Source organism: Ursus americanus, chromosome 8 (genome assembly GCF_024610735.1).
Source record: "Ursus americanus isolate L20-20 chromosome 8, mUrsAme1.1.p, whole genome shotgun sequence".
Classification (NCBI taxonomy): domain Eukaryota; kingdom Metazoa; phylum Chordata; class Mammalia; order Carnivora; family Ursidae; genus Ursus; species Ursus americanus.
In genome coordinates, this window is record NC_142134.1 from 29,293,902 (window position 1) to 29,321,402 (window position 27,501).

General features: G+C 37.7%; 1 protein-coding gene across 11 annotated transcripts in view; it reads right to left on the reverse strand.

Moving 5' to 3' along the window:
* The window catches only part of RUFY3 (RUN and FYVE domain containing 3), a 75,244-nt gene that overhangs the window by 14,849 nt on the left and 32,894 nt on the right, over positions 1-27,501 (reverse strand). For all 11 annotated transcript variants that reach the window (XR_015725449.1, XM_045789164.2, XM_087864100.1 and 8 more), the window contains 10 exons: positions 14,067-14,240; positions 13,213-13,330; positions 12,258-12,359; positions 10,664-10,787; positions 9,339-9,400; positions 8,057-8,122; positions 6,728-6,797; positions 3,927-4,019; positions 2,454-2,537; positions 249-416 (listed from right to left, as the gene is read on the reverse strand). Coding sequence is in view for 10 of the 11 variants with exons in the window: in XM_045789164.2 (XP_045645120.1) it covers positions 249-416; positions 2,454-2,537; positions 3,927-4,019; positions 6,728-6,797; positions 8,057-8,122; positions 9,339-9,400; positions 10,664-10,787; positions 12,258-12,359; positions 13,213-13,330; positions 14,067-14,240 (1,061 nt within the window). In the remaining variant the exon portion in view is untranslated. The remainder of the gene's footprint in view (positions 1-248; positions 417-2,453; positions 2,538-3,926; positions 4,020-6,727; positions 6,798-8,056; positions 8,123-9,338; positions 9,401-10,663; positions 10,788-12,257; positions 12,360-13,212; positions 13,331-14,066; positions 14,241-27,501) is intronic.

Below are 27,501 nucleotides of genomic sequence, written 5' to 3' on the forward strand. Positions count from 1 at the left end.
AAATTATCTCATAGGATAAAAAAGACCTCTTTCCCCACTACAATTTGAAAAGCAGCCATGGCTTTCCAGACCAGCAACACAGGATCCTATGACGGTCTGATTCCTAAAGTGGTTTATTGGCAGCCAGCCTCAAAATGAGATGTGACTCCTCCCTCTTTATGTCAAATGTGATTCTAGAGAACGAGAGGGGCACAGGGAACCCTGGGAGTTTAGAGAGCCAGTGAGCGTACTCCTCTTACTTGCCCTACCTGCAGCTTAAAGGCGAGTTCATGCTTGAGAGCCCTGAGATCATCCAGCTGCTGTCGCAGAGACACCAGGGCGTCCTGCTTCTCACAGACGTCCTTCTCCAGCATCTGCATAGCCAGTTCCATCTCCTGTCTCATGCTGATCTGGATCTCCAGTTCTTTTTCAACATCCTGCCCCCAACAGGTACATAAATTGCTTATTCTCTCTTTCCTCAACGAAGTACAAACTATGAAATCCCACAGGAAAAGGTGTAAATTCCAACACTCTCAGGTCTGAATATTTGGGAAAATAGCTACAACCCATCATTCAGTGCAGAGATATTAACAACAAGAATAATAATTGGGATAATTATAAAAACATTTACTCAGTAATTTATAAATCCAAAAAACTTGGTAGGCCAAAGATAGTGCCATTTAATATGCCTAAATTTATAATACTCGAGGCACTTCATTATAATGAGAAAACTGGTGTCATGTCCCATTACAGAAATTCTATAAAGTGCTACCGTAGCCGGCATAAAATGAAGCGCTTGTAATTCTCCTCCATCTGGATATTGTTGACATAGTCAAGAGCCCAAGAAACCCAACAGATACTTTGGGTTCCCAGGGTAAACATCTCAATAAGTGGGAATGATCGATATGGTTAACCGGATTTTTATATTCACTTAACACGAAACCCGTTTTTGGTTCAACCATTATTACTGAAACATGGTTTCGATGATCAAAGCTACAAAGACCTGAGGTTCTTCTGCATCCACGCTGTTCATTGTTCCCCGGGGCATATCTAAGAACTACTTGCTTGGTTTCTTTCCTTTTTGAACAAACATGTATCTTTCTGTGACAAAAGGATGTGGAAAATTTTGTGCCAGATTTTTAAGTCACATGTGGCACTAACTGAGGTGCCGTCTGTGCACAGTTAGTGTGATTAAATCAGATTGCTTCTGAAAATGCTGACATATGTTATTTCTAAGATTTTCCTTATAGAAAGTATTTTGAGATCTAATCCATAAACACATAGAAGGAAAATGATAATTATTTCAAGGATGTTAAAATTATATTGCTGTTTTCTCAGAACATTTGAAATTCTATTCTCTACACTGTTAGGTGGTGGTAATTTTTAGTACAAACCAGATCACCTTTATTTTCAGGCTTCTCCCTATTTTCAGAGACACTATAGTGAGGGGAGATCCTTTTATTTGTCCTATCATCAAAACTGCAGAAGGAGTTAATTTACCAATACCAGGGATGTATCAATATACTAATACCTGGATAAAATCTATTACGGGAGTATTCATTATTATACATTTATATACACACACACATATATCCTCCAAGGAGACATATCGAAATCTTTGCAGGAGTGAGGACTGAGGTAGGAGTGGGGATCATAAAGTTTAAAAGAGTAGGTTCCATATATCTAATCTTCTTATAACAAAGTACAAAAGCAAAAAAAAAAAAAAAAAAAAAGATTGGCAAAATCCTGTTGGCTGTTGAGAATACTCAGAAAATGGACTGGGAAAGCATTATAAGGAATATGGGTTAAAAAGAGTGAGAAACATACACCTGAAACTAATGTAACACTGTGTGTGAACTACACTCAAAAAAAATTAATTAAAAAAAAAAAAAGAGAAGTCATAGAAAGAACTAAAGTATCACTGCAAGAGTTACAAAAGACCTCTGCATGAACAGCATTCTCTTTAGCAAATACTATGATATGGAAAAATCCACCCTAAGACTTAGCTAGGAGGGCTTCCTCGATACCATTTTAGTTGAATCAGATAATTAAAAATTTTCTACAGTTTTCCAATATGCAAAATCCGCTGTATTCATCAATAAGCAGCTAGCCTTTCCTACAAAAGAAGGTAATATCCTTGATAAAGAGTGTTGAACACTACATCTGAAACTAATGATGTACTATATGTTGGCTAACTGAATTTAAATAATAAAAAAAAAGAAAACAGTTTTTTATGCAAGTAATGTTCAGTGAAGGTAAAAAATCAACCATATGAAAATCTGCCTTTATGTCTAATTATATTCATAATAAATACAGTCAAAATTAAAAAAAGAGTGAGAAACAGTTTTTTAGGAGCTACAAAAATTTGTTGGCCCACTACTAATGTTCCTGGGCCTGGTCTGTAAGATCCAACCTCTGAGTGGGCCTTTATGTTTAATCGGTTCCTGAACTACTAGAACTTAAGTGAAGTTTACCAGTCGCAACTGTGTCTCCTCCTTTAAGTGCTTTCTGGCTTCACTCAGTGCTTGCCCTTCTGCAGTTTTGTCCTGCTTGGGACCCTTGAAAAGATAAATAAAATGGTACATATATTTAAGGATTTAAGAAAATAGAGTTAGCTGACAGTAGCACTGCTGCTTAGTAAAGGAACATATTAACCTGTTTATATTAAACAGGTATAACAATGAATAAAGACAACAAAGAAATTGAAGCAGTTTAGTAAATAAAAAATTCTCAGCAGAACTGGGTTTTCTTGCCATCTTGTTTAAAGTCTTAAGATAGGTTACCAAATCAAGTGCAAAAAGTCTTAAAAGTCAGCCTCTAAAAACAAAGTGGTATTCACTGTAAAATGTGAATTGGGCCAAAGGTTCAAATGGTAATTTATTCCTTCTCCAGAGATCTCACATTTGGAGTCTCCAACCATCCAGACAGATCATAGCTAAAAATAAGCAGGTCATCAGAAAATTCTTCCGAGCAGTCACAGTTGTTTTCACAACGTCCCCACATTAAAGTCAAACCCACTACTCACAGAGAACTCCTCTAGTCCCTACTCACAGCCTGGTTGCTTCCTCTTTCGGAACAGTTTTAATAACTATAGATATTTGGATTCCTAGGTCACAGAAGGCTAGAAGCATGCAGATGAAAGGGCGTCGGGAGATACTAGTACCAACAACAGCGAGAAGCAAGAGACGCCAGTGAGATCATAAAAGCAGAGCAAAGCACCCAGAGCAATCTGGAAACGTTTAAGTACAGGTGCTGGAAGCTCTAGCAATTCCAACAGCCCCCAAAGCAGCGTCAGGATAAGTCAGCATGGAATTGCTGATGCTGAGAAATAACCATCTTCAATCATCATAAATGACTAAATGTGTTAAATACTCCACCTGAGACTGCTTAGGATTGTGCGGTACATAAAAAGTTTGCAAAAAATCCGTGTAGACATATATCAAAAGTTTGATCCTTTAAGGGATTAAGTTATCTAGAAAACTCCTTTACATGGTATCTCCCAGTAGTCCCAAATAAACACTTCTTATAAAGTAGTAACACGGCTGAAAACAATGGTATATTTAATGTAATAAATATAACACTTAAATATAGTACAAATCATGAGCACATAACAAGACACTGAATTAGACCAGCTCTTGAAATTTCTCAACAGATAGAGGTGGCAGTGAAGCCAAGGAGCATCGGTAGGAGGAACCTCACACCCACGTAAGCTCCGTCATTACCCATTCTGCACGGAGTCTCGGTAAAAACAGTGTGCTTGGTATCTGCAAGTGCTTGCTGCCTCCAAACAGTCCTCTAGAGTAGAGGCCCCTCCCCCTGCTCACACCTTAACACGCTCTCTAGTCATAATCAAACACTAGGGATGTGCTGTATGGTGACTAACATAATATAATAAAAAATCATTATTAAAAAAAAAAGAAATATTCTATAAATCCAGAAAGGTTAACCTTCCGATTGGATTCCAATATGTAGGAGCTTTCTTCTTTAACTCGTTCCATTTCTTCTTGTAAGGTAATAATCCTGTTGTTTGCAACTGCAAGCTGTTGAAAAAAAAATCTTTTTAAGTTTTTTTGAATCTTTTTTTTTTTTTTAACACAGGATAAGATAATTCATGATCTGCTAGGACATATTTTTCAGGCTTGACTATTCTTAGAAGGAAAGAAGGTTATCTATAACGTATAAAAATGTTCTTATGGTATGGGAAATTAGGAGAAGTATTTTTAAACTAGGCTAGATAAAAACAAAACCCATCTCCTATTGCTGCTTTTTGTGTAAACTCCTTTTCAGTACCAAAATGTTAACTTAAGGTTATTTACCTCAAGCGTGTTCGCATGGGCAACTTATAGTTACAATACCTATTTCTAAAATGTTTAATAAAGAGGTCACGTCGTGCCTTGGGCACTCATAAACCCTACATTAGACCTTTGACAGATGATTTTTAAGAGTAAAGAAATGGAACTTCAAAGTTCTCACTCTAAAAGATGCCAGTAAGTATTGAAGAGATTTGTCATTTCAGCGCCTGAAAAGGTAAGGTAGTGTTATCAGCAGATTGCTCAGGGGGGACGTCTGTATCCACATTCCACAGGAGGGAAAGGTAAAGTGGAAACACGCTTTCCTCTTCCGCACCTGCTAACCTTGATTCTGCACAGAGAACGTGGAAGAGCCTGAATGAGCGCAGGAAAGGCGCTCAGGCTCCTCTCGGCCAGCCTTGTGTCCCTTTACACGATCTCCTCACTAGCAGTGGGCACAGGTTCTGCCTGGCTCCTGTTCTAGTGGTGAGTACTGAGGAGGCAGGGCTCAGGCGTGCTTTCTAGAGGCCGGTCTGGAAACCCATACATCCCTCTCTGCTCGGCGGGCCTAACAATGCATAAAAAAGTTAACTTTGGACAAGTGGGCCTGCTTTCTAGGTCCAGAGACATCCTCAAACAGGCTCTCCCAAGACCTTAACATCAGAGAAAGTATTAGGAAACTATGGCTGTACAGCCAAGTGGGTCTTCTAATTCACCTTTACCAATAATAAAGTGGATGTTTATGTATCTTCATCTGTTTAATTCTTCTCATTTTATCACACGGGCTCAGAATTCAGGAAAGGAAAAAAGGGAATTTGGTTTTTGTTTTTTCCTGGCCCTCTTAAATCCAAAATGTATGGAAATGGGAAAAGACAGAACTGGTTTGTCTTATCTGTTCTTTATAAGGCCTACACACAAGGCTTAACTATCTCTAAAAATTCAAAGTTTTAAGAAAATAAATGTTACTGGCAAAATAAGTACATGAATGAATATATTAATATCTAGGTCAGGAGGACAAGAGTTGTGACTGAGGGAATGAAATTAATGACCATATTTATTGGTTGCTTATGGTGTGTCGGCACTGGCCTAGGTCTTTAAGTATTATCATTTAATTCCCACAAAAACTTAAGTATTATTTTATCATTCCCATTTTACAGAGAAGAGGACCAAGAAATAGAGGCCTAAGTTATCGGCCAGGATTAGAAAGTTAGCAAGTGCCACAGCCGGGACATGAACGCAGGCAGCCGAGCTCTAGAGGCCACGTGTCATCACGGTGCCACACGGCCTCAACGGAGTAGCAGCCGACTCACAGCACAGCATTTCTAGTCAGAGTATTCCAAAAGCTCTGTAGGGTAAGTTCTAAGGAGCATTTCCATTCAGTTCTAATACCCTTTAAGAATCTACATCCAAAAGTGAAGCCTACAGAGCTGGGTAATAAGGAAGGTGTTTTAAAGTCGTAACAAAATGTTCTGAAGAAAACTGTTAAAGGCATCTTCCTGACTAGTGCTTGAACTTGGTTTTATTTAAACCAAATGTATGCCACGGTACATAAGAAGACAGTTAATAATAAGAAATAGATTAAGATATAGGTAGAATAAACAAAGTCTTTGCCACCTGGAAAATTTTATTTAAGATTTTTCAGAGAAACATATAATGCTATTGAAGAAAAAAATATGTAGCTTAGCCACGGACAAATTAAAAAAAATTCTTTACTAAACAGAAGCAAAACACAAGGTTAATTTTTGTTCTTATTTTGGGGACTTTCCTAAGGGTTTTCATGTATACATTCTACTGTGATCTTCAGAGTAACTGTAAGACTGAAAGGAGAACAGCAGGCAGGGAACCGGGCCTCTTGGAGGTCAAGTGACTTACTTGCTCAGAAGCACATGACTTGTAAGCAGCATGACATGCAGGCAGGGATTGCTGGCCTACCGACAAATGTCCTTTAAATTATCGACCCTACCACCCCAAGGAGAAAAGAAGGCCCATGAGGTGGGAGCTTGCCAATCTGGCACACATAAATCAATGCACGCAGAGACCTCTGTCTAGCTCCAGCACGTAAGCAGTACCCACGTGTCCGCCGGGTGATGAGTGAACGGGTGATGAGTAGCAAGCTATATGATACCACTAACAGATATTACTATTATTTTTGTTTAAAGATTTTATTTATTCATTTGAAAGGTAGAGAAACAGAGAGAGCACAAGCAGGGGTAGAGGCAGAGGGAGAGGGAGAACCAGACACCCCACTGAGCTGGGAGCCCGACGTGGGGCTCGATCCCAGGACCTGGAGATCATGACCTGAGCTGAAGGCAGATGTTTAAGCATCTGAACAACCCAGGCGCCCCTTTTTTTCTTTTTTTTTTTTTTAAGATTTTATTTATTCATTTGAAAGGGAGAGAAACAACCACTAAGGCACATTATTAAACTGTATGTCATCAAAGAATTTCCAAAACACTTACCTCCTCTGTCAGTTTAGTGTTGGATTTTTCTAACGCATCCACTTTTGCCTGAAGGTTGTTTACCGTAGCGCTATAAAGAAGAAAAAACACAGAGGTTTCCCTTGAAAAATAAAACAACATCCTGTACTACCCATGTAAATATCCATCACAAGTATCATTCATTGTCTAATGTCCACAATTCATGGTGGACTTGTAGGCTCTAAGACAGTTCACCAGGGGCTGTGGGTCTTACCGGTTGTACCCTTGGCACTGAAGTCTGTATTTAATAAGCACTCGTTGGATGAAATAAAAGAGCTGATGCACTGCACCGTCAACTTTAAAGTTTACTTATACGTAATAATCAGCTACCTGAATTAAGTGCTTGCCATACACCAAGCGCTTTTCTAAATTATTTTATTTGCATTATGTCATTTACTCCTTTCAACAACCCTATGCAACAGGTATCCCCAAATACAGATAAAGAAACTGAGGCATGAAAAGAGTCAGTAACTGTCATGTTTCTATTTCACTATCAAATGTAAGCGTACTTTTGCTTGACTAACATCTCCATAATTCACTGTGGTCATTATTAGTTCTTGGTCCCCAGAGAAAATATACTTAAATTGTTCTTGAATTTTCTAGCTGAAATCAAGACTACTCAAAATTTATACTGATACTGGAATAATCATATTAAAGGTTTTACTTAAATTATCTTTATAAGAGAATTATAAAAGATAATAGTTAATGGATGTATTAATTTTTCTGAATTATTTGATAGTCTTTAGCATAACAAGAACATCAATGCACTTGAGAATACCAACAGACTATTTCATGTTCTGGACAGTTCTGAAAAATAGTGAGTATTTGGTAAATTAATGGTACTGATGGTGAAGAGAAGGTAAGTTAATATTGTCAATTTAATGTATAAATGAAAAATGCAAGGGACCAACATGATACAACTAATCTAAAAGTCCTAAGGCAATGAGTGGTTTGCTCACGATTGGTCTTGAAATATGTGGTCGGTCTTGAAATACGTGGTTGGATCTGATGAACCAAGAGGGCTGCCACTTTCAACTGCGTATGTCACATGTTTAAGAATTCTTAACTGAATATACTTATTTAATTACTAGAGTTATAATTACATACTAATTTTATACTGCCTTTCACTAACGGTCACCAAAACAGTTAAATGACATTTAATTTAGTGCCTAGCTCAGTGCCTGGCAAGCAGGAATTCTACGTATTTTTGTTGAGTATCGCCTGAATTTATCCTCATGGCTCATCAGTTTACTCTTCCTTTCCTTCACAATAAAATCCCCAGGAAAATAAACGTATTTATTCATTCTTTACTTTAGATGTCTGTTGAGTTCTTCTACATAGTTCTTCTGATCCAGAATTGCAGTAATCTGGCCATCTCTGGGATGGGCGGGGAGAGTTGGGGAGAAAAATAGAAATGAAATAGGTAAAGTTAGAAGTACCAAGATCTCCTCTTCCCCAATCTTTTCATAGACCACAGAAAGGAAAACCGTGGCACAGATACACTGAACCAAAAGACAGACCTGATGTATAATGCCTCCAACAAGAAAGACTAGATACTTAAAAATGAAACAAAAAATTCCCCACATTAAAAAGCCTTTGTTATAGCTTACATACCTTAATAATTTAGGTTACAGGTATAGCATTACATTCTATCAGAGGCATTTAAAAAAGAAACATTTTCTTCTCACAATTGATAGCCTTTTTAGCTTTGCCAATACTACTTATAACAACAATTTTCCATTTATCACAGACATTGAATTAAACTGATTTTTGGTATAATAATAGTTATTCCCAAAGGCTATATTTTTTCCTTTCAATGTTAATTTTATTTCAAAGTGAATGGTATAAAAAGCTTTCACAAAGATCAAGTGTCTATTGTTGCATGAGAAAACAAAGTGGAAACAGGAGGTTCACTTGTGGACCAACTAATCTGTAACAGGCAAGTTAAAAAGCCAGACTTTTCAATTAAAGTCAAATCAAGGCCACATACCTCTACCAGTACAGTTCGAGAACAAATGATACAATCTTGGCTCAATGTCAAGTCAAGAACTTCAGATTAATTGTGCTTTCAACTGCTAAATTTATAAGTGGTATTAGGTAGTATACTTCTGAGGTCTAATTTCTGAGGGCCGTATGGGTATTTTAAAAGCTTTTTTGAAATGACTTTAGATTTACAAGAGTTGAAACAGCAATGCAGAGTCTCCATATACTCCTCACTCTGTTGCCGCCATGTCAACATTACACATAAATCCACATGCACTTGTCATAGTTCACATGTTAAGAAAGCCAAGAAGGCAATCCTCCTGATCCAGAAGACCATGTTCTCAAACACCACCTGAAGAGATGGAGCAGTAATTCCTTTATAAACCCCTTTATTTTGTTAGCCCCTGGACCACAGAGTAGGAAAATCACTTAACTAAAACCTCTCTTAGGGTTTAGCAGGTACAAGAGTCAGCTCTTTTTGACAAGACTCCATTAAAACTCTATCACCAGAAATTCTTTCAGCAAGTCTGTCAAAGCACTACTGTTGTAAACTTTAAATGCTATCAAAGAACATTAAAGAAAAAAGAAACTTAATTTTCTCTGTACGTACCCTTCGCTACCTTTACTGCTGTTCCCATCCTTGAGATACATTGAAAAATCTATAACTCCAACCTACAGAGAGAATTTTCAGAATTTAATATAAAATTAGATACTTCTTCCAAGGCACAATACGATGTCTCTTTCTGGGTACTCAAAGCAGTAATAAAGTCATGGCCATTATTTAAAACTTTTGATGAAAATGTAATGTTTTACTTTTGTTAAAATCAAGAACTTGAAGAGGGGTGAAAGTAAGTAAAGAATTGAGATTAAGGCAATAGGACCAGAAGACCAGGTCATGCAAGTCAACACAAGATTGTAGGAAAGTTAACAGAATGCTTACTATAAATTTAAGGCTTAAGTTTCTTTCTCTCTTGTTTCTCTCAAGCATTCTGCTATTGAACCCCTATTCACTTTTAGGAATAACATTTTAAAAATTCTAATTACAAAAAGAATGCACATTTCCTTAAAGAAGTTTCAGAAAATACAGTAAGTAAAAGGAAGCAATACAAAATACCCATAGTCCCAAAGACTCAGATAGAACCACTGTAACATTTTAGTATTTATTCTTCCAAACTTTCATGGATGCACTATGTCTAAATTTGTCAGCACTGCTATTTTATTATTCAGCTTATTTCTTTTTAAAAAACCAGGTCAAACTATCCTACTTCTTTTTCCATTTTCTCAGAGTAAAAAGTAACAGAAATTTGCTGTAGTATTTCAGAGAGAAGGGGTAAGAAAGAGAGTGAAAGTGATAGCTTTATTTACTGAGCAATTAACATAGGCCAGGCTCTGTGCTAGGTGCATCACACGTACTAACTCCTTTATTCCACACTACAACTATGAAATCAATACAGATACTCTTTTTTGTCCCCGTATTACAGCTAAGAAATGTGAAGCATCAAGAAACTAACTACAAAATTTATTCAGCTAGAAAATAAAGAAGTAGAATCTGAACGTAAACAGTTTGGCTTCGGTCTGTATTCATAACTACCATGCCTGTGTATGTATTTTAGCCTGTGTGTGTGTGTGTGTATTTCAGTCTGTACAAAATATTTTATTTTTATTATTTAAATTTTTAAAGTAATTTTATTTTTTGTATAAAATATTTTAAACAGGGATTACAGTCAAGACAAGAATTTGAAAAACATTCATAATACATAAATGAGTCAAGTTAGAAGGAAAAACAAAGTAATTGTTTATATTCACATCAAAAATGTTTAAAATCCTATTTATGACTAATTTCCCTTAATTTGGTTGGTATAATCTGACCCATCCAAATTCTGAGATAACAGAACTCAGAGCGACACACTTGGTAACTAAGCATCTTTTGCATACCTGAGAGTCCAAGTCTTCTCCTTTCATACAGAAATTGGCATCAATGACATTCAGACCCACCAAGAGACCAGCAATTATGGCTCCTTCTTCTTCCATCATGAGGGCATTGGGTTCATAGAATTCGCTGTAAGAGAAATCCACAGAATACCAATGATAAAACCTCAAGAATCCAATGATATAATCTTGAGACAAGCAGAAAATGCTGGCCTCATAGCTGAATATGGGTACTATGATACTAGTGAAAAGTAAAAAAAAAAAAAAGGATGGCTTGGATAATTTATTTGAGATAACAGACACATGAATAGACTTTAGATAATAGCTAAGCTGAAAGAAAAGTGATCAGAATGGTATTTTCACTGAACTGATTACTTATGCTTTTCCCACATATTTGTATTTGATATGCAAGGAATAATTTTTCAATCTTAAAGTGTCTTTAAAAAATTGGTTCGTTCTTCAAAATTTGCCTCAGACATCTGATTTATAGGTGGGTGTGTAGTGGTACCACACTGTTATTCTAATTTCATTTACATGATAGCTAGTGAACTTCTGTATTTATATATATATTCTAATATTTATTTATTTATCAGAGAGGGCGAGAGAGAGAATGTGCACTCTTGAGTGAGGAGAGGGGCAGAGGGAGGGGGAAAGAAATCCTCAAGCTGGCACCTTGCTGAGCGCGGAGCCTGAGGCGGGGCTCCATTCCACAACCCTGAGATCATGACCTGAGCCGAAACCAATAGTCAGACAACCGACTGAGCCACCCAGGTGTCCCTATATATATTTATAAAGTAAGCTCTACACCCAATGTGGGACTGAACTCAGGACTGGGAGATCAAGAGTCACACGATCTACTGACTGAGCCAGCCAGAAGCCCCTCTTTTTTATGTTTACTAGCCATTTTGATTTTCTCTTGTGAAATGCCTGTTCAAATCCTTTACTCATTTTTACATTTACTCGTCTGTCTTTTTCTTACTGGACTGAAGGAGTTTTCACATACCTTGAATACGTATCATTTGTTGATTAGCTATATTACAAATATCTCCTTTCACTCTACGGGTTGCCTTTTAATCTTGTGTCTTGAATGAAGTTCTTCATTTTAATGTAGATCAATGTGTCCATTTTTTCCTTTAGGGGTAGAGCTTTTTATGTCTTGTTTAAGAAATTTTTGTCTACCTTGTATTTTCTTCTACAAATGTTACTGTCCTGTCTTTCCCATTTGTATGTATAATCCATCTGGAAATTTTTTTGTGTATGCTGTTTTTAAGCTTCATGTTACATGCCAACTTCCTGTCTTACTGAGTCTGAGTACATGCTGAGGTGTCAAAAGCCTTTCCTGTTTTTGGCGGGGGAGGGGGGTTGGTACGTTTTGGCCTGCCCTGTATATATGCCACAGCGACAGACTAAACACGTAACAAATAAACATCTATTCTTCAGTATGTGTGTGTGACGTGTGGGAGAAGGTACTAGTTGAACTACATGAAATTGCCAGGAATCAACTGTTTTTGATCTGCAAAAATGGCAAATTTCTATGATTCAACCTCATACGATGTAGAACATAGCAAGAGAAGAACAAAGTTTAACAAGATGTTCATACCTGAGAAGTTCCTTCTTATTGATCAAAGCTTTCATATATTCTGAGAGTTTCTTTTGCATTAATGCCAAACGAAGCCAGGCTCTTCCTCTGCCTACTGGTGTCCTACAGAAACACAGGAACCAAACAACTAAAAGTAGCAGAGCTGGGGGCCATCACGGGACAGATTCACTCACTTCTGCTAATAGTCCCCAGGATAACATGCACACTGAGGTGCTCCTTAGAAGTTCCTCCACCTCATTCCTATGTGAGGAATTTTGTGTGGGCTGGTAGGATGAGGGGGCTGGTGGGCCAGGGTGGGGTGCGTGTCTGGAACAAGTGCTCTTGTGAAGAATTAATGACGGAAATGAGACTACGATTTGAAGATAAAACCTCTGGGAGGCCCGAGTGAAAATGTTCCATCACACTAGCATTGGTAAATCCTCATAAACTTAGTGTGGATCGTGTAAGTACCCAAATACCAGTACTGCAGACACAGTCCGTTTAGGCATCTATCTGATTAAAGTTAAACCAGTCCAATTTGGAAAGATGGCTACTACTCTTTTTTGATTTCTGAGGCAGGTTTCTGGTGTCTGTTGCTGAGGTTCACTTGACAACTGTTTTAATCTTGGCTCTCAAACTGTGCTAAACACATTATTTTTCTTAGTCACGTCTAGCACGCTCCCTCCTTAGAGCTAACTTCTTCAGACTTGAACGGATTGCCACAAGTGTTTTAAAAAAATAAGAAAATGTTTGGTCTTTTCACGTGAATACACCCTCTTTAAAATTAATAATAATTATCCCTCACAAGCATACTTCTCTTAATATTCTATATTAGCAGGTCTCTCGCAACAGTGCCAATTCATAAATAGAGTAATCTTTTTGGATTGTTATGAAATAAACTATTATGGTCATCATTATCTTTAGTCTTTAAGGAAATAGTTAATGTTTTCCTAACAGAATTCAACCTTAAACTTACTTAAGTCCTGGAAGATCTTTAACACTTGCTGTTATCTCTGCAGCTTCTGGAACAAGCTTTTCTACCAATTCTAGAGGGCCCCAGAAGGATTTATTTTGTCCAAGAAAAGTTTTCTTAGCTAAGGTGATAAAAACAAAGCAGTATTTTAATATTCTTTACAACATAAACATGTCCTCAACACACAAACACATATACACATCTCTCATCTGTTCAATCCTTTTTCTCAAGGAACTAAACCTAGATTATCAGACAGTTCTAAAACTATTCATGCTTTCAGAACAGGTAACATTTTGTGACAGTCAAAAATCTCCCACTTCCCAAGACTCAGTCGTTCCTCTTTCAGGAAGAACTTACAACTAGCCCTATGATATATAAAACATTTTAAGAGCTGCATGGGACTGGTGAAGAAAACAGTCCAATGGAAAAGAACATGTAATCCAGAAACAGGCTATTAGATACTGGGGAGGGAGGAGGACAGGAAGCAAGGAGAACAAGACCAGGTCCTGCCCTCAAAAGCTTATGGTTAAGTGAAAGAGCACAAAGGCAAGAGTCCACTGTGTGACCTTGGGCAAATTACCTCCCATTCCAGGCCTGTTTCCACCTGTCAAACAGAAGGGCCATATTGGACAGTAATGTCCGTTCCAGCTCCAGCATTTAGTGATCAGTGTTTCGTAAGCCCCGTATGCCCTTTAACTCAACCGCAACCCTGTGCCCATATAGGGGGCATTCCAATAGATTAGTATTACTAATTCAAGCCTCTTCTTCCTTAGCGCCATAAAGAATGCTTTTCTTCTTGAGCATGTATTGCCAGAATACAGCTGCATGCACATTTGCATCCTGGGGCCATGGCCTACCCTTCAAGCCGTGTTTCAGGCAGTGCTCCATCACCACGAAGAACTGCTGGAGGGGTGCGTAGTCTGAGTCCAGAGTTCTCCCCAGGTTCAGAGCAGATTCAATCAAGCCCTTGATACTCAGCTTGGCCATGTTCATCAGGTTCATGCGTTCGTTAGCCATGAGGTAATTAGGATCTACAGCCAAAGAGGGAGAGGATAGACCATGGTTACTGGAAACAGCATATTTAAAAATTCAGCATGTCAGTGTGTTGACATTAGCATCGAAGGTGCACAAACAATGCTGGGTAGGGCTGTTGGTGTCTTGCTAAGAATGAAGAAGACCGGGGCACCAAACTGTATTGTTAGGTTTTGTATTCTCTGCCAAATATTCGCTGTTAAAAAAAAAAAAAAAAGCCAGTTTCCCTTAGGAATATTCTTGATGCAAAAGTGAAATTAATTACTTTATCAAATTTCAAGCTTTGAGTACAATCTTAATATTCTCACTACCACCCCTGCCACCACCCTAACCTGGGTGCCCAACATAGCCCACTGTTGCACAGCCTTCACACTGGTCTCTGTGATTCCACCTGGCCCTGCCCCCTCATTCTCCACAGTGAAGCGCCCTAAAAATTACAGCCAATGTAGAAAAAAAATACTTAAACTTTGTTCCAAATATACTATTTACATTATTAGTATTACTATTTATTCTAATTAGCATTATTTAAACTAAGCATTATTAAATAAACTAAAAATAATTAACAGTATTAGCTCCCCAATTTTTATGACTCAGCATACAGTGTGATAAACTACTTGAGAAAAGGGACTACATACCACATTTTATCTGACAGACCTCGGAACAATTCAGGCACTCACTACTTTCATCTGCTGGTGCCTAACTCATGCCAGGTACTGGGGGCTGCTTCTGGCCGTTATGATTTCAATCCTTCCTTACATCGGGCTGTGAGACAGCTACCAAGAACACCAACTTACAAGCAGCTTAAGAGCATAAAGCTGGTCTCTGGGCCCAGCCAGTAAGAGACAACAAAGCCAGAGTCTAAACCCTGGCTCTCTGCCTCCAAAACCTATGCTCTGGACCACTATAATCCACTTACAAACGGACCAATGACTCCAAAGAATATTTACCCTCCTTCTTGTTGGCCATTCTTTTACATGGCTTTCTTATTTAATTCTTGTGACTCTATCATTAAGTATGTCCCTTCTATTAGAGTGTCAAGGCAGGTCCACATAGCTTACAGATCCAAGGTCAAACAGCACATAAATGGCAGAACTGGGACCCAGATCTGACATGAAAGCTAATGCATCCCCTCAAACACCAAAGGTGTCATATTCTTTAAAAACTGGAAAAGGCCTAGACATCTATGAACTATCTGACCTCTTCTTAGGATGACAAAAAATACTAATCAAATCCATGCTCCCATAATACAAAAAAGCTACAACATAAAACAGAGATTATTTTATTCAAATTGTCCCTAATTTTCTTCATGCAATGTTTTCATTTGTATCTGCTTTCACAGTTTTAAATAAGTAGACTCAAATGCTAAATTCTAAGCTACTTTTTATTAAGTTTATGGACTTGTAGATTTATAATTCCAACTATATAAATCTTGGTTTGTTGTGTTCTCTGAGAGAATACTTTTAGAGAAATACTTTCTTATAAAGTCAGAAGTGATACAGATTGTCATTAATTCTTTCTTGCACAACAAATGTTTTAAGGCCATACCTCAAATGGACTTTATGCTCGGGGCAGGACAACCTGTCAAGACCAGAACAAGCTTACAAGGTGACACTGCAATTCACAAAAATCTACCCTCTAAAAAACAGCCACCAAAAACAACTTTATCAGATACTGATTTCCAACTTTGTTACTGGCATTTGTGTGCACTCCAGTGTTTCTAAGACTTATTTATTTTAGAGAGAGAGAGAGCGCGCAAGCGAGCAGGAGGAGGGGCAGAGGGAGAGAGAATCTTAAGCAGACTCCGCACTGAGCACAGAGCTCCAGGCAGGGCTTGATCTCACAACCCTGAGATCATGACCTGAGCAGAAATTACGAATTGGGTGCTTAACTGACTGCGCCACCCGGGCACCCCGCACTCCAGTGTTTCTAGCCTCCCATAATCACTGGAAGAAAGGAATGGCATAGAGCTGTGTGAGTATGCACGAATGTTTGTGGAGAGCAACTAGAGTCTCTATTTAACGCTTCCCAACAGACGGCAAGAAAATGTCGTTAGCTGGATTTGAGACTTTTGCCAGAAGTGGTGATCGATTTATACTTCTACATTGCCTCATCTCATTCTTCTTATAATCACTAGCAAAATGTTCAAGACATCTGTTTGGGGTCTGGTGAATAAACTGCGCAGAACAATGAGCTAATGCCTAGGGAAATTAAAGTCCTCATACCTTGTCCACTATTAGTATGGTGCTATAACCTGTCTGAACTAATCTACATCAAACACAACCCACTCATTCTTTAGAAAATATTGCTCTCAACTTCGGTACTACTAACATTTTGGGCCAGGTAATTTTTTTGTGGGGGGCTGTTCTGTGAATTAAGTTTAGCAGCAACCCGGACCTTTACCCACTAGGTGTCAGTAGCACCCTCCAGTTAGGACAACCAACACTGTCTCCAGATATTGCCAAATGCCTGCCCCCTGGGAGACAAAATCAGGCTCCCTCCCCATTGAGAACTACTAGTCTATAACAAATAAAAGAAGATCAAACACAAATCAGGGCAATTTGACAATTGCGCATAAAAGCTCAAAAGAATTTACTGCTCATTATTACTTAATGCAAAAGCTAAAATGATTATTACTTAATGCTTATTATCATAATTTTTTTTGTTGAATAGTATACAAGAGTATGGGCATTACAAATAATTTTAATTACTTTTTCTAGTTAGTGCTAAAGCAAACTACTGAAAATAGTATTTAAAATTATTTCTTTTTTCTGGGGCACCTGGGTGGCGCAGTCGTTAAGCGTCTACCTTCGGCTCAGGGCGTTCTGGGATCGAGCCCCACATCAGGCTCTTCCGCTGGGAGCCTGCTTCTTCCTCTCCCACTCCCCCTGCTTGTGTTCCCTCTCTCGCTGGTTGTCTCTCTCTGTCAAATAAATAAATAAAATCTTGAAAAAAAAATAAAATTATTTCTTTTTTCCATTTTGTAAGGTTGGCTACTAGTAGTGATCACTAAATCACCAACTTAATTTGTCTTAAGAATAAAAAAGATACTCTACTCAATTGGTTACTTGTTTTAAATCATACTCAAGTATAAAATGATTTTGCAGAACGAATATATGCTGTTAAAAAGGGTTTCAGTGACACAATGAGAGCATGAGGGGCAGGTAAAGTTCTGGTTTTTGATATGGTGTTAGTTATGTGAAATTGTTGACTGTATGAAAATTCATTGCACTGAATACTTACAATGTGACCTTTCCTGTATATTTTACACTTTTAACTATAAAAGGTTTCTTTTTTTTAAGATTTTATTTATTTATTTGATAGAGGGAGCAAGAGAGAGCACAAGCAGGGGGAGCAGGAGAGGGAGAAGCAGGCTTCCCGCTGAGCAGGGAGCCGACGCAAGACTGGATTCTAGGACTCTGGGATCCTGACCTGAGCCGAAGGTAGACACTTAACCAACTAAGCCAACCAGGCACCCCTATAAAAGGTTTCTTTTTAAAGTTTTGCTACATTGTATAGGCCAGAAAATGATTTTTAAAAATGCATGACTTTTGAGCCCGAGTGGGGTACTGCGCTCAGCAGGGAGTCTGCTTGAGGATTCTCCCTCTGCCCCATCCCCAGCTTGCATGCGTTCTGTCTAAAATAAGTAAATAAGTCTTAAAAAAAATAAAGAAATCATTAGGTGCCATATTTTTCAGTAACAGAGGATTTTGAGTTCAGCCTTAAAGGACAAAGACATTAGTCAGATAAGGAGGGGTAGGAGTAGAGCTGGGAAGGGATCGGGATGAAAGGAATAGCTAGGGCAAAGGCACCTAAGTATGAAAGAACTTGGCCCACTAAGAACAATAAGGGTCTAATGCAAGAGCTGGGGGCAGAAATAGGAAGGGGTGGAACTAGAGCAGTCAGTGCTGTGTGCAGAAGAGGGAATTAGCTTTGGGGGATGTTCTAGAATGTCTGGATTTCAGGACTTGATGACCACCACTCTCTTGGTGAGAGAAGGAGGAAGTATGGAGAGTAACTTCGAGGTTTCTAGTTTTGGTGAGCAGACAGATGGTGACACAAAGCACCTCGGGTGAACACAGCAGGAGCAGTGGACTAAAGAAACTGTACAAAAATGACTCCAGCTACAGTAAGAGCTATATTAATTGGGTTTCAAACCAAAGTTCTTCCAAGAGGATGTAGATCTTCATTATAGCTCTTCAAGACTACTAATTTCCATATGAGGGAATCTGAATGAACTTTACAGAGTAATGAGGCTCATTTAGTTAACAGTATGACAAATGTGAACCCCAAGTCATATAGCTAAGAGTGACACTGAATCATACGGTTCTGCAAACCCGTCATCTGACCAAGACCCCATTTTATCTCTTTAGTGCAATGACTAATATTCATACAGAGAAATCTTGAAATGTTTTATGAATAATTGAAGAAAAGTTAAGTTATACTTAACATATGTTAATATTGTTATGTTGTGCCCAATTTTTGGTGAGGTGGGAATAATTTCTATGCACAAGCAGTTATTCTTTAGAACTTCCTGGTTACCTGACAGATCAAAAGTTTATCCAAATGAGAAACAAAAGTTGTCATATAGAGTTTTTCCAAAAATACCTAAGAACATTAATATGAGATTAAAAATGACAAACAGAAAGATACAGAAGGGAAAGCTTACTCTATGTTCAGAACTGTCTGAAGACCAGTAATTCCTAAATAAATATATTCTGAATTTTTTCTGTAACATTTCTTAGAGTATAAAATTAGGTGTAAAATGAATTGTCCTTGATAGTGAAAGAAATTACTAAGGTGCTGAAAATATCCTGTAATAAAACACCATTTAACTAGTCTGATGACACTTATTTGACAAGGAAATTATGAACTTTTTACTCAATCCTCATTTGAAAATAATCAGTAGATGGGGAGACTGGCTCAGTTGGTAGAGCACGTGACTCTTGATCTCAGAGTTGTAAGCTCGAACCCCATGCTGGATGTAGAAATTACTTAAAAATGAAATCTTCAAAAAAAATAAAAATAATCAATAGAGTCTTAGGACCCTTAGATTATCTACATATCCATGTCCGTATCTATTCTCCTTAATGACTTCCAAATATCATATAAACTTCTACTCAAGAGTACTAAAGAGGAAATTCACTTAACATTTTCTCTGGGTTGAAATCTTAAAGAAGTTAGTCAAGAAAATTTAACAACAAATTATTTATCCTCCTTGCTACCTTTCCTCAGTGATAGCATAATCAAAGATGTACTTTGCTAAAATCAAGCTTTATCATCAGAAAGATTATATCCCCCCACTAATCTTAATCTGTTTGATATTAGTCATCTATTTGCACCAATTAGCTTATATGACACCAGGCAAGGAGTCTTATTTCTCTGGGGCCTCAATTTCCTCATCTGTCAAATGAGAACGTTAACCTTATTCAGTAATTCTTTTTTTTTTAATGATTTTTTATTATACTATGTTAGTCACCATACAGTACATCCCCGGGTTCCGGTGTAAAGTTTGATGATTCATTAGTTGTGTATAACACCCAGTGCACCATGCAATACGTGCCCTCCTTACTACCCATCACCGGCCTATCCCATTCCCCCACCCCCCTCCCCTCTGAGGCCCTCAGTTTTCAATAATTCTTTTATTCGAGGGAAACAACACACACCCGTATGGATCACAATGACTCACTGCAGCACCAGTTCTCAAGGGGTGTGTGTGCACGTACTACTATCCCTGGAATGGAGTGAAACAGCATGGTTTAGAAAACCCCACAAACGACTCTGATACCAAATGAACTAGACCTTTGCCACTGAACATGTGGCCCTGCCATCAGCACTGGCATCACCTGGAAGCTCTTAGAAACGGGAAACCTCAGGCTCCAATGGTACCACTGAATTGGGTTCTGCACTTTAACCAGACCCCAGGGTAATTTGTATGTGCATTAAAAGTCTGAGAAGCTCTGCCCTAGATGACACTTCTAGCTCCAGCATACCATAATTCCATGATTTCACAGACAGGTTCCTCAAGGGCAACCAATAAATACATACATCAGTGGAAAGCCCCAGGAGGAAGGAGTAATAAAGATCAGAACAGAAATAAATAGCATATTAAAGTACTGAAAAAAATCAATGAAACCCAAAGTTGGTTCTTTGAAAAGATCAACAACATTGCCAAACATTTAGCTCGAATGACCAATAGAAAAGAGAGAAGACTCAAATAGCTAAAATCAGGAAAGAAGAAACAACATAATTATTGACCTTACAGAAACAAAAAGGATTATAAGGCAATACTATTATTTAATTGGCAGTTGTATGCCCAAAGACAACCTAGATAAAATGAACAATTTTTAAGAAAGATACAAATTACCAAAACTAACTTGAGAAACAGAAAATCTATAACAAGTAAAGATATTGAATTTGTAATTAAAAAAAAAAAATCCCACAAAGAAGAATCCAGGCCCAGATGGCTTCACTCCTGAAATCTACATTTAAAAAAAAACATTTAAAAAAAAAAGAATTAAAACAATCCTTCCCAAACAATTCCAAAAAATAGAAGACGGAACATTTCCCAACTTATTCGATGAGACCAATATCACCTTGAGACCAAAAGCAGACAAAGATATATATATAAAAAAACTATAGACCAATAAATATCTCTTATGAATACAGATGCAAACCCCTCAATAAAGTATTTGCAAACCAAATCTAACATCATATAAAAAGGATTATATTACATGACTAAATTTTTTAGATGACACCACAAGCACAAGCAACAGAAAAAAATTAACCAGATTTATAAAAATTAAAAACAATGAAAAAATTTAAACTGGATTTTATCAAAATTAAAAACATTTGTGCTTCAAAGGACATCATTAAGAAAGTGAAAAGACAGCCCATGGAATGGAAGAAAAAAATCTACATTATCATATTCAGTATCTAGAATACACAAAGAATTCTTAGAATTCAACAAAAGAAAAATAACCCAGTAAAAAAGAATGGGCAAAGGATCTGAACAGACATTTCTTCAGAGAAGATATACAAATGGCTAGCTAATAAGTACATGAAAAAAATAATCATTACGGAAATGCAAATGAGATACCACTCCACAAATATGGATATAATTAAAAAAATTTTTTTGAAAAGGAAAATAACAAGTGTTGACAAGAATGTGGAGATCCCTTGTGCACTGTTGGCAGGAATATAACCTGGTGCAACAGCTTTGGAAAACAGCCTGCCAGTTTCTCAAAAGGTTAAACCATAGTCACCAATACGACCTAGCAATTCCACAGTTAGGTATATACCCAAAAGAAGTGAAAACACATGTCCATATAAAATTTGTACAAGAATGTTCATAACAACTCTCATCATAGCCTAAAAGTGGAAATGGCCCAAATGTCCATCCACTGATGAATGGATAAATAAAATATGGCATGTACGATGAAATATTGTTCAGCAATCCAAAAGAATAAAGTACCGATACATGCCATATTATGCATGAACCTAGAAAACATTATGATGAGTGAAAGAGGCCAGGCACAAAAGGCCTCATATTTAATGACTTTGTTTAAACAAAACGTCCAGAACAGGCAAATCTATAAAAACTGAAAGTAGACTGGTAGTTGCTAGAACCTAGGGAGAAGAGGGAATAGAAAGTCAATGCTAACGGGTATAGGGTTTCTTTATAGAATGATGAAAATATTCTGAGATTAGGTAGTTGTGATGCATGCACTACTTAATAAACATACTAACAACCTCTGAACTGTACAGTTTAGGGTGGTGACTCTTAGTATGTGAATTATATCTCAGTAAAGTTGTTCTTTAAAAAAACCAGAGACTTACTGGAGGGGAGGAGGCTGGGGGATGGGTTAAATAAGTGACCGGTATTAAGGAGGGCACTTGTTATGATGAGCACTGGGTGTTGTATGTAAGGGATGAATCAGTAATTCTTCACCTGAAACCAATATTATACTGTATGTTAACTAACTGGAATTTAAATAAAAAGTTGGAAATGAAATAAAATGAGGATAATAGCAGCATAAAAAATTAATAAAGACTAAAAAATAAAAAAAAAAACCCTAAAGACTTAAGAGACATAATAATGTATATTTTGTGTGGATCCTGATTCAAATAAACCAACTGAAAAGAGACATATCTGAGACAAGCACCCTATGAAGATGGGCTGAATAAATATTAGGTACTATTGAGAAATTATTGTTAATTTTGTTAAGTGTGATACTGAAATATTTGCAAGTGGAAAGGCACAGTATTTGGAGTTTCCTTTAACAGATCTTCTTCAAGATATGATGGGGTTACACCCCAATAAGCCCGCTGTAAGTTGAAAATATCATGTTAACAATGCACTTAATACACCCCTAACCTACCAAACATTATGTCTGGCCTAGCCTACCTTGAACGTGCTCAGAACACTCACATCAGCTTACAGTTGGGCAAAACCATCTAACAAAAGCCTATTTTATAATGAAGTGTTGAATAGCCCATGTAATTTATTAAATACTGTACTGAAAGCGAACAACAGAATGGTTGTATGGCACAGATGGTTTTACGTGTAGCAGCTGTTTACCCTTGTGACTGCCTGGCCTGACTGGGAGCTACATTTCTCTGCTGCTGCCCAGCATCACGGGAGACTATCGTACAGTTTGGGAAAAGATGAAAATTCAAAATTTGAAGAACGGTTTCTACTGAAGGTATATCACTTTCACACCACCATCAAGTTGAAAAATAAGCTGGGAATGTAAGTACTCCAGAAACAAAAATGTGGAAGTAGATGAAATAAGATCAACAAATATTGACAATTATTAAAGCTGTGTGATGGAAACTTTAGGGTTCATTATTCTCCTTACATATTTGAAAAATTCCGTAATTAAAAATAAAAAAGAGGTTTTATTTTTTTCTTGCTTCAGATCAAAGTTTAACTGCTACCTTCTTATTGTTTTCCCATCGCTGCACATAACCAAAAAACCCCTTTTGATTGGCATTAGCACTGACAAGAATGAGCTCGTTTGGAGATTTAATGTTTCCAAACCATTCTTTTATATACTACCACTCATTCTTAGGCATTGTGAAATAATAACATATATATATTATCACATTATATAAATACATATTATATATGTATTTCTAACAAAGCGCTCCTAGAACTCTTGTAATTTCCTCAGTGATAAGAGCTGTGGAAGCATATTTTGTTATAATATTTGATTTTTGTCCTTGGCTCCTGAAATAGCTCCAGAGTAAAAGGTAAAATGAGCATCTTTTGGAAAGCCCTTAAGGATGGGGGCTGGTTAACCAGGAGAACCAGCCATGAGATCAGAGAGTTGGAACATTCAGCTATACCCCAACCCCCAATTCCAGGGAGAAGAGAGGGGCTGAAGATTGAGTTCAATCATCAACGACCAACAATTTAATTAGTCATGCCTATGTAATGAAACTTCCATAAAAATCCTAACCAAAAGTGTTCAAAGAGCCTCTGGGTTGGTGAACACACTGAGGTGCTAGGAGGGTGAAGCCCCCAGAGAGGGCATGGAAGCTGTGTGCTCCTTCCCACATCCTTAGCCCCATGCATCTCTCCCACCTGGCTGTTCCTGAATGGTACTCTTTTATAATACACCATAATCTAGCAAGTAAACTCTCTTCCTGAGGTCTGTGAGTCATTCTGGCAAATTATCAAACCTTACGAGGGGGGTCAAAAGAACCTCTGATTTATATCTGGTTGGTCAGAAGCAGAGATGACAACCTAGCTTTGCAACTGGCATCTGAAATGAGGGGGTGCCTTGTAGGAGTGAGCTCTTAATCTGCACACAGGGCCTGCATTAACTCCAGGCAGACAGTGTCAGAAGCGAATAGATGCTGGAGAATTGGTTGGTGTGGGGAACCCCCCCCCCAATAATGGGTGTCAGAAGTGTTGTGAACAGTAGAGAAAAAGAGTGTTTTTGGTTTTGTGGTTTTTGTTTTGTTTTTAGGCAACCATTTCTCTAATCATTAAGCTGTCCATTTATAATCCTTTCCAAGAGTTCCCTATGAAAAAACACTGGTTTCTTCTTCATTGAGTTCCCATATACAATATAATTAATTTTTGTTTTGGAAAGTACCCAAACTCAACACCACAGAATACCTAGAATTCTGGGGACATTTAGAAGTTAGGACAATAGTCAGTTGTCTTTGTTTTGATGCAACATAAGAAATTTAGGAGATAAATATAAATGCAAGAGTAAGGAACTCTTACTTTGCTTTGCTCAACTTATTCCACAGAAAGATTTTTTAATGTTGGGGGGCACCACTGTGACTTAGAACAGCTAGAGCTCTGATCTAGAAGAAAGATCTGTTTCTCATATTCCCTTAGTGATAATGGGGAAATTTCTCATTTCTTTATATCTCACCTGTAAAATGTTAGGAAAGAAAATCCTCCTTGGACCCCTTGTGCTATTACACATCTTTACTGGGTTGTATCAAGACTGCAGGCCCCTGACCACTCTTTTACCTGGTCATGTTTACGCAGCTGATAGTCACGAGAGGTGAGGCTTTCTTACTGCTTTCTATAAAAGTAATGGATTCTCCAAATTCAGGGTTCCTCAGCTGCAACACACATGCACCGCAGGGGGGGCATCCTGCTGAGCCATACGCTGTCTCCCAGGTGGGACTCTTACGCAAGACACAAGGGTGCTAATGCTCGGGTTGCTTGTAGTGTCCTGAATAAGAAAGTCCTTCGTCTCTGACTAGGAGTTTTGTGTCTTTTGCCAGTATCCAAGAAAACAGTATTAGCCTAATTTTTTAGCTTTTAAGTAGGGTAAAGCCCAGACCTGACCAAAACACAGCAGTAATCTCGAACCTCAGTTTAACGCTTGGAATACTGTACACTTGTGCTCCAAATGACACACCGCCATATACTGCAGGACCTGAGGCACACCCTCAGTGTGAAATCACAGAAAACATGGAAGAACGTATTCCAAAAGGTGGGAATGGGTGTGTGAAGTGAGGTGAACGGAACAGGAATGGAACGGGGAGGTCTTTCTGGGGAGAAGTGGAAAGCACAGGAAGGGTCTCTAAACTAGACTTGGCACAGGCAATGGGAACCACTGTAGGATTTGAGCAGAGAAGCAGTATGATCAAAACTTCGAAGACGATGAGTCTGAGAGGATAATGCAAAGTGAATTTGGGGGAAGAGGACCAAAGCTGCCTGCCATGAAGAACTGTACCTGTTAAGGAAACAGAAGAGTCATGAATAATCCAAGATTTTTGCCCTGTGAGACTGGAAATGAAAATGAAAATGAAAAAACAGTAATTTAAGGGGTAAAATCAGCTTGGTTTCGAATACAGTAAAGGACATTTATGTGGAAGCATTCTCAACATATTTTTCATCACATAGGTGTAAATACAAATTAAAGTTTGAGGTTGGATAAGCACTAGCGTAAGGATAATACTGACAATTATTAGATGCTTTCACCAGAGGAGATGGTTTAAAGAGAAACAGAAGGATGCAGGGTTAGTGGCCCAGCCTTTAGAGGATGCCACTAATTGTATGCTTGAAACAGAATCTAAAATAAGAGTCATTTCAGGAAAAGCTCTTTTTCTTATATATGAGTAGCTACAGCATTTTTCAAACTAAAGGTCACACCCCTTCGTGCAGTATAAAATTCATTTACTATGTCCCCTATAGTAAGGTCATGTCTTGTTTTACGAAACTATCTTCTAGATACATATAGATAAATGATGTATGTACCGAGTTTTGATGAAAACATATTTTTACAGTGGGTCTTGAGTCAAATAAGTTTGAACTTTGGTGTAGTGGTTAAGGGCACAAGGTCTGGGGGAAGCCTGCGGGAGTCTGAACTCTACTAGAACTCTTCCCTGTGCGACTCTGGGAAAGTTTCTTACCTCTTTTCTTCTTCCTTGCACTTTTAATTTTGAGATAACTGTAGATTCACATGCAGTTGTAAGAAATAATAGAAATTTCCTGTACCCTTAACCTAGTCCTCCCAAAGGTAACATCATGCAAAACCAGAGTACATTATCATAACCAGGATACTGATACTGAATTACAGTCAAGACGTACAATGTTGCCATCAACACGAGGATCCCTCATCTTGCCCTTTTAAAGCCAAACCCATTTCCCTCCAGCCCCTTACCCTCTATTAACCCTTGGCAACTACTATTTTCCATTTTTATATATGTTTTACGCTTCAAGAATATTATATAAATGTAATCACACAGTATGTAACTTTTCAAATTGGCTTCCCCACCCCCAGCAATATTCCTTAGAGATTCATCCAAGTTGTTGGCTGAATCAATAGTTTATTCCTTTTTATTGCTGAGCAGTATTCCACTGGGAACCTTTCTTAACTCTGCAGGCCTCACTTTCCTCATCTATGAAATGATAATAGGGTTTTGAAGATTAAACAAATTTGTATATGTGAAGTATTTAGAAATGCTTGGACACGCTAAGAACAAAACATTGTTAGCTATTAAAAATATTATGGTTCTCTACAAATAAGTGTAACAATTTTATTTAAAACAAACCTTTACTGAATGACTATGTGACACAGTGCTAGATGCTAAGAATATCTCTTAGATACGTTCCCTCCGTTTTTCAAGATGGTAGACAGTAAGTCTTAACCCAAAAGAAAATAAGTCAAGGAACCAGTAAGCAATCTTGATCAAATAATATTTCACACAGGTATATTATTTCCCTAATACAAGTAACGTCCCAACCATTTCAATGCTCAGAGAGATGGGTGGTAACCTGGGAAACTGCAAATTCAGAGTCTGTTTAAGAGGCTAGTAATTGAGTACAGCAAGGAATTAATATTTATTGAGAAACTAAAGATAGTAAACTATGTGCTTTCATTATTTCATTTAATTTTCGTAATTTTCTAGTGAGCTTCCAAACTTTTAGACACAAATTAATAGTATATAATGAGATGAGATGCCAGATAATTGATCAGTGTTGAAAGCATGATACCTTTCCACCCTAAGAAGACACTTCATATTCTATTAAACAGGAGTTACAGACACATTGACTGTAAAACCAACCATCACTGCAAGAAATCAGTTCACCAGAAAAAACTTTAATCTTGACAAAATTTAAAAGAAACAAAACCCGAAAGCTAACAGTTCTAATCTGTAACCTCCTAGAGTTTATTTTAAAAAGCAAATTTTCAGGAGGCTGTAAACTAGTGTTAACACTTTATCTACTAAAAAGACAATTGTTAGGACACGTCTAGAAATAGAATTGAAACAGCTCAGCAGTGA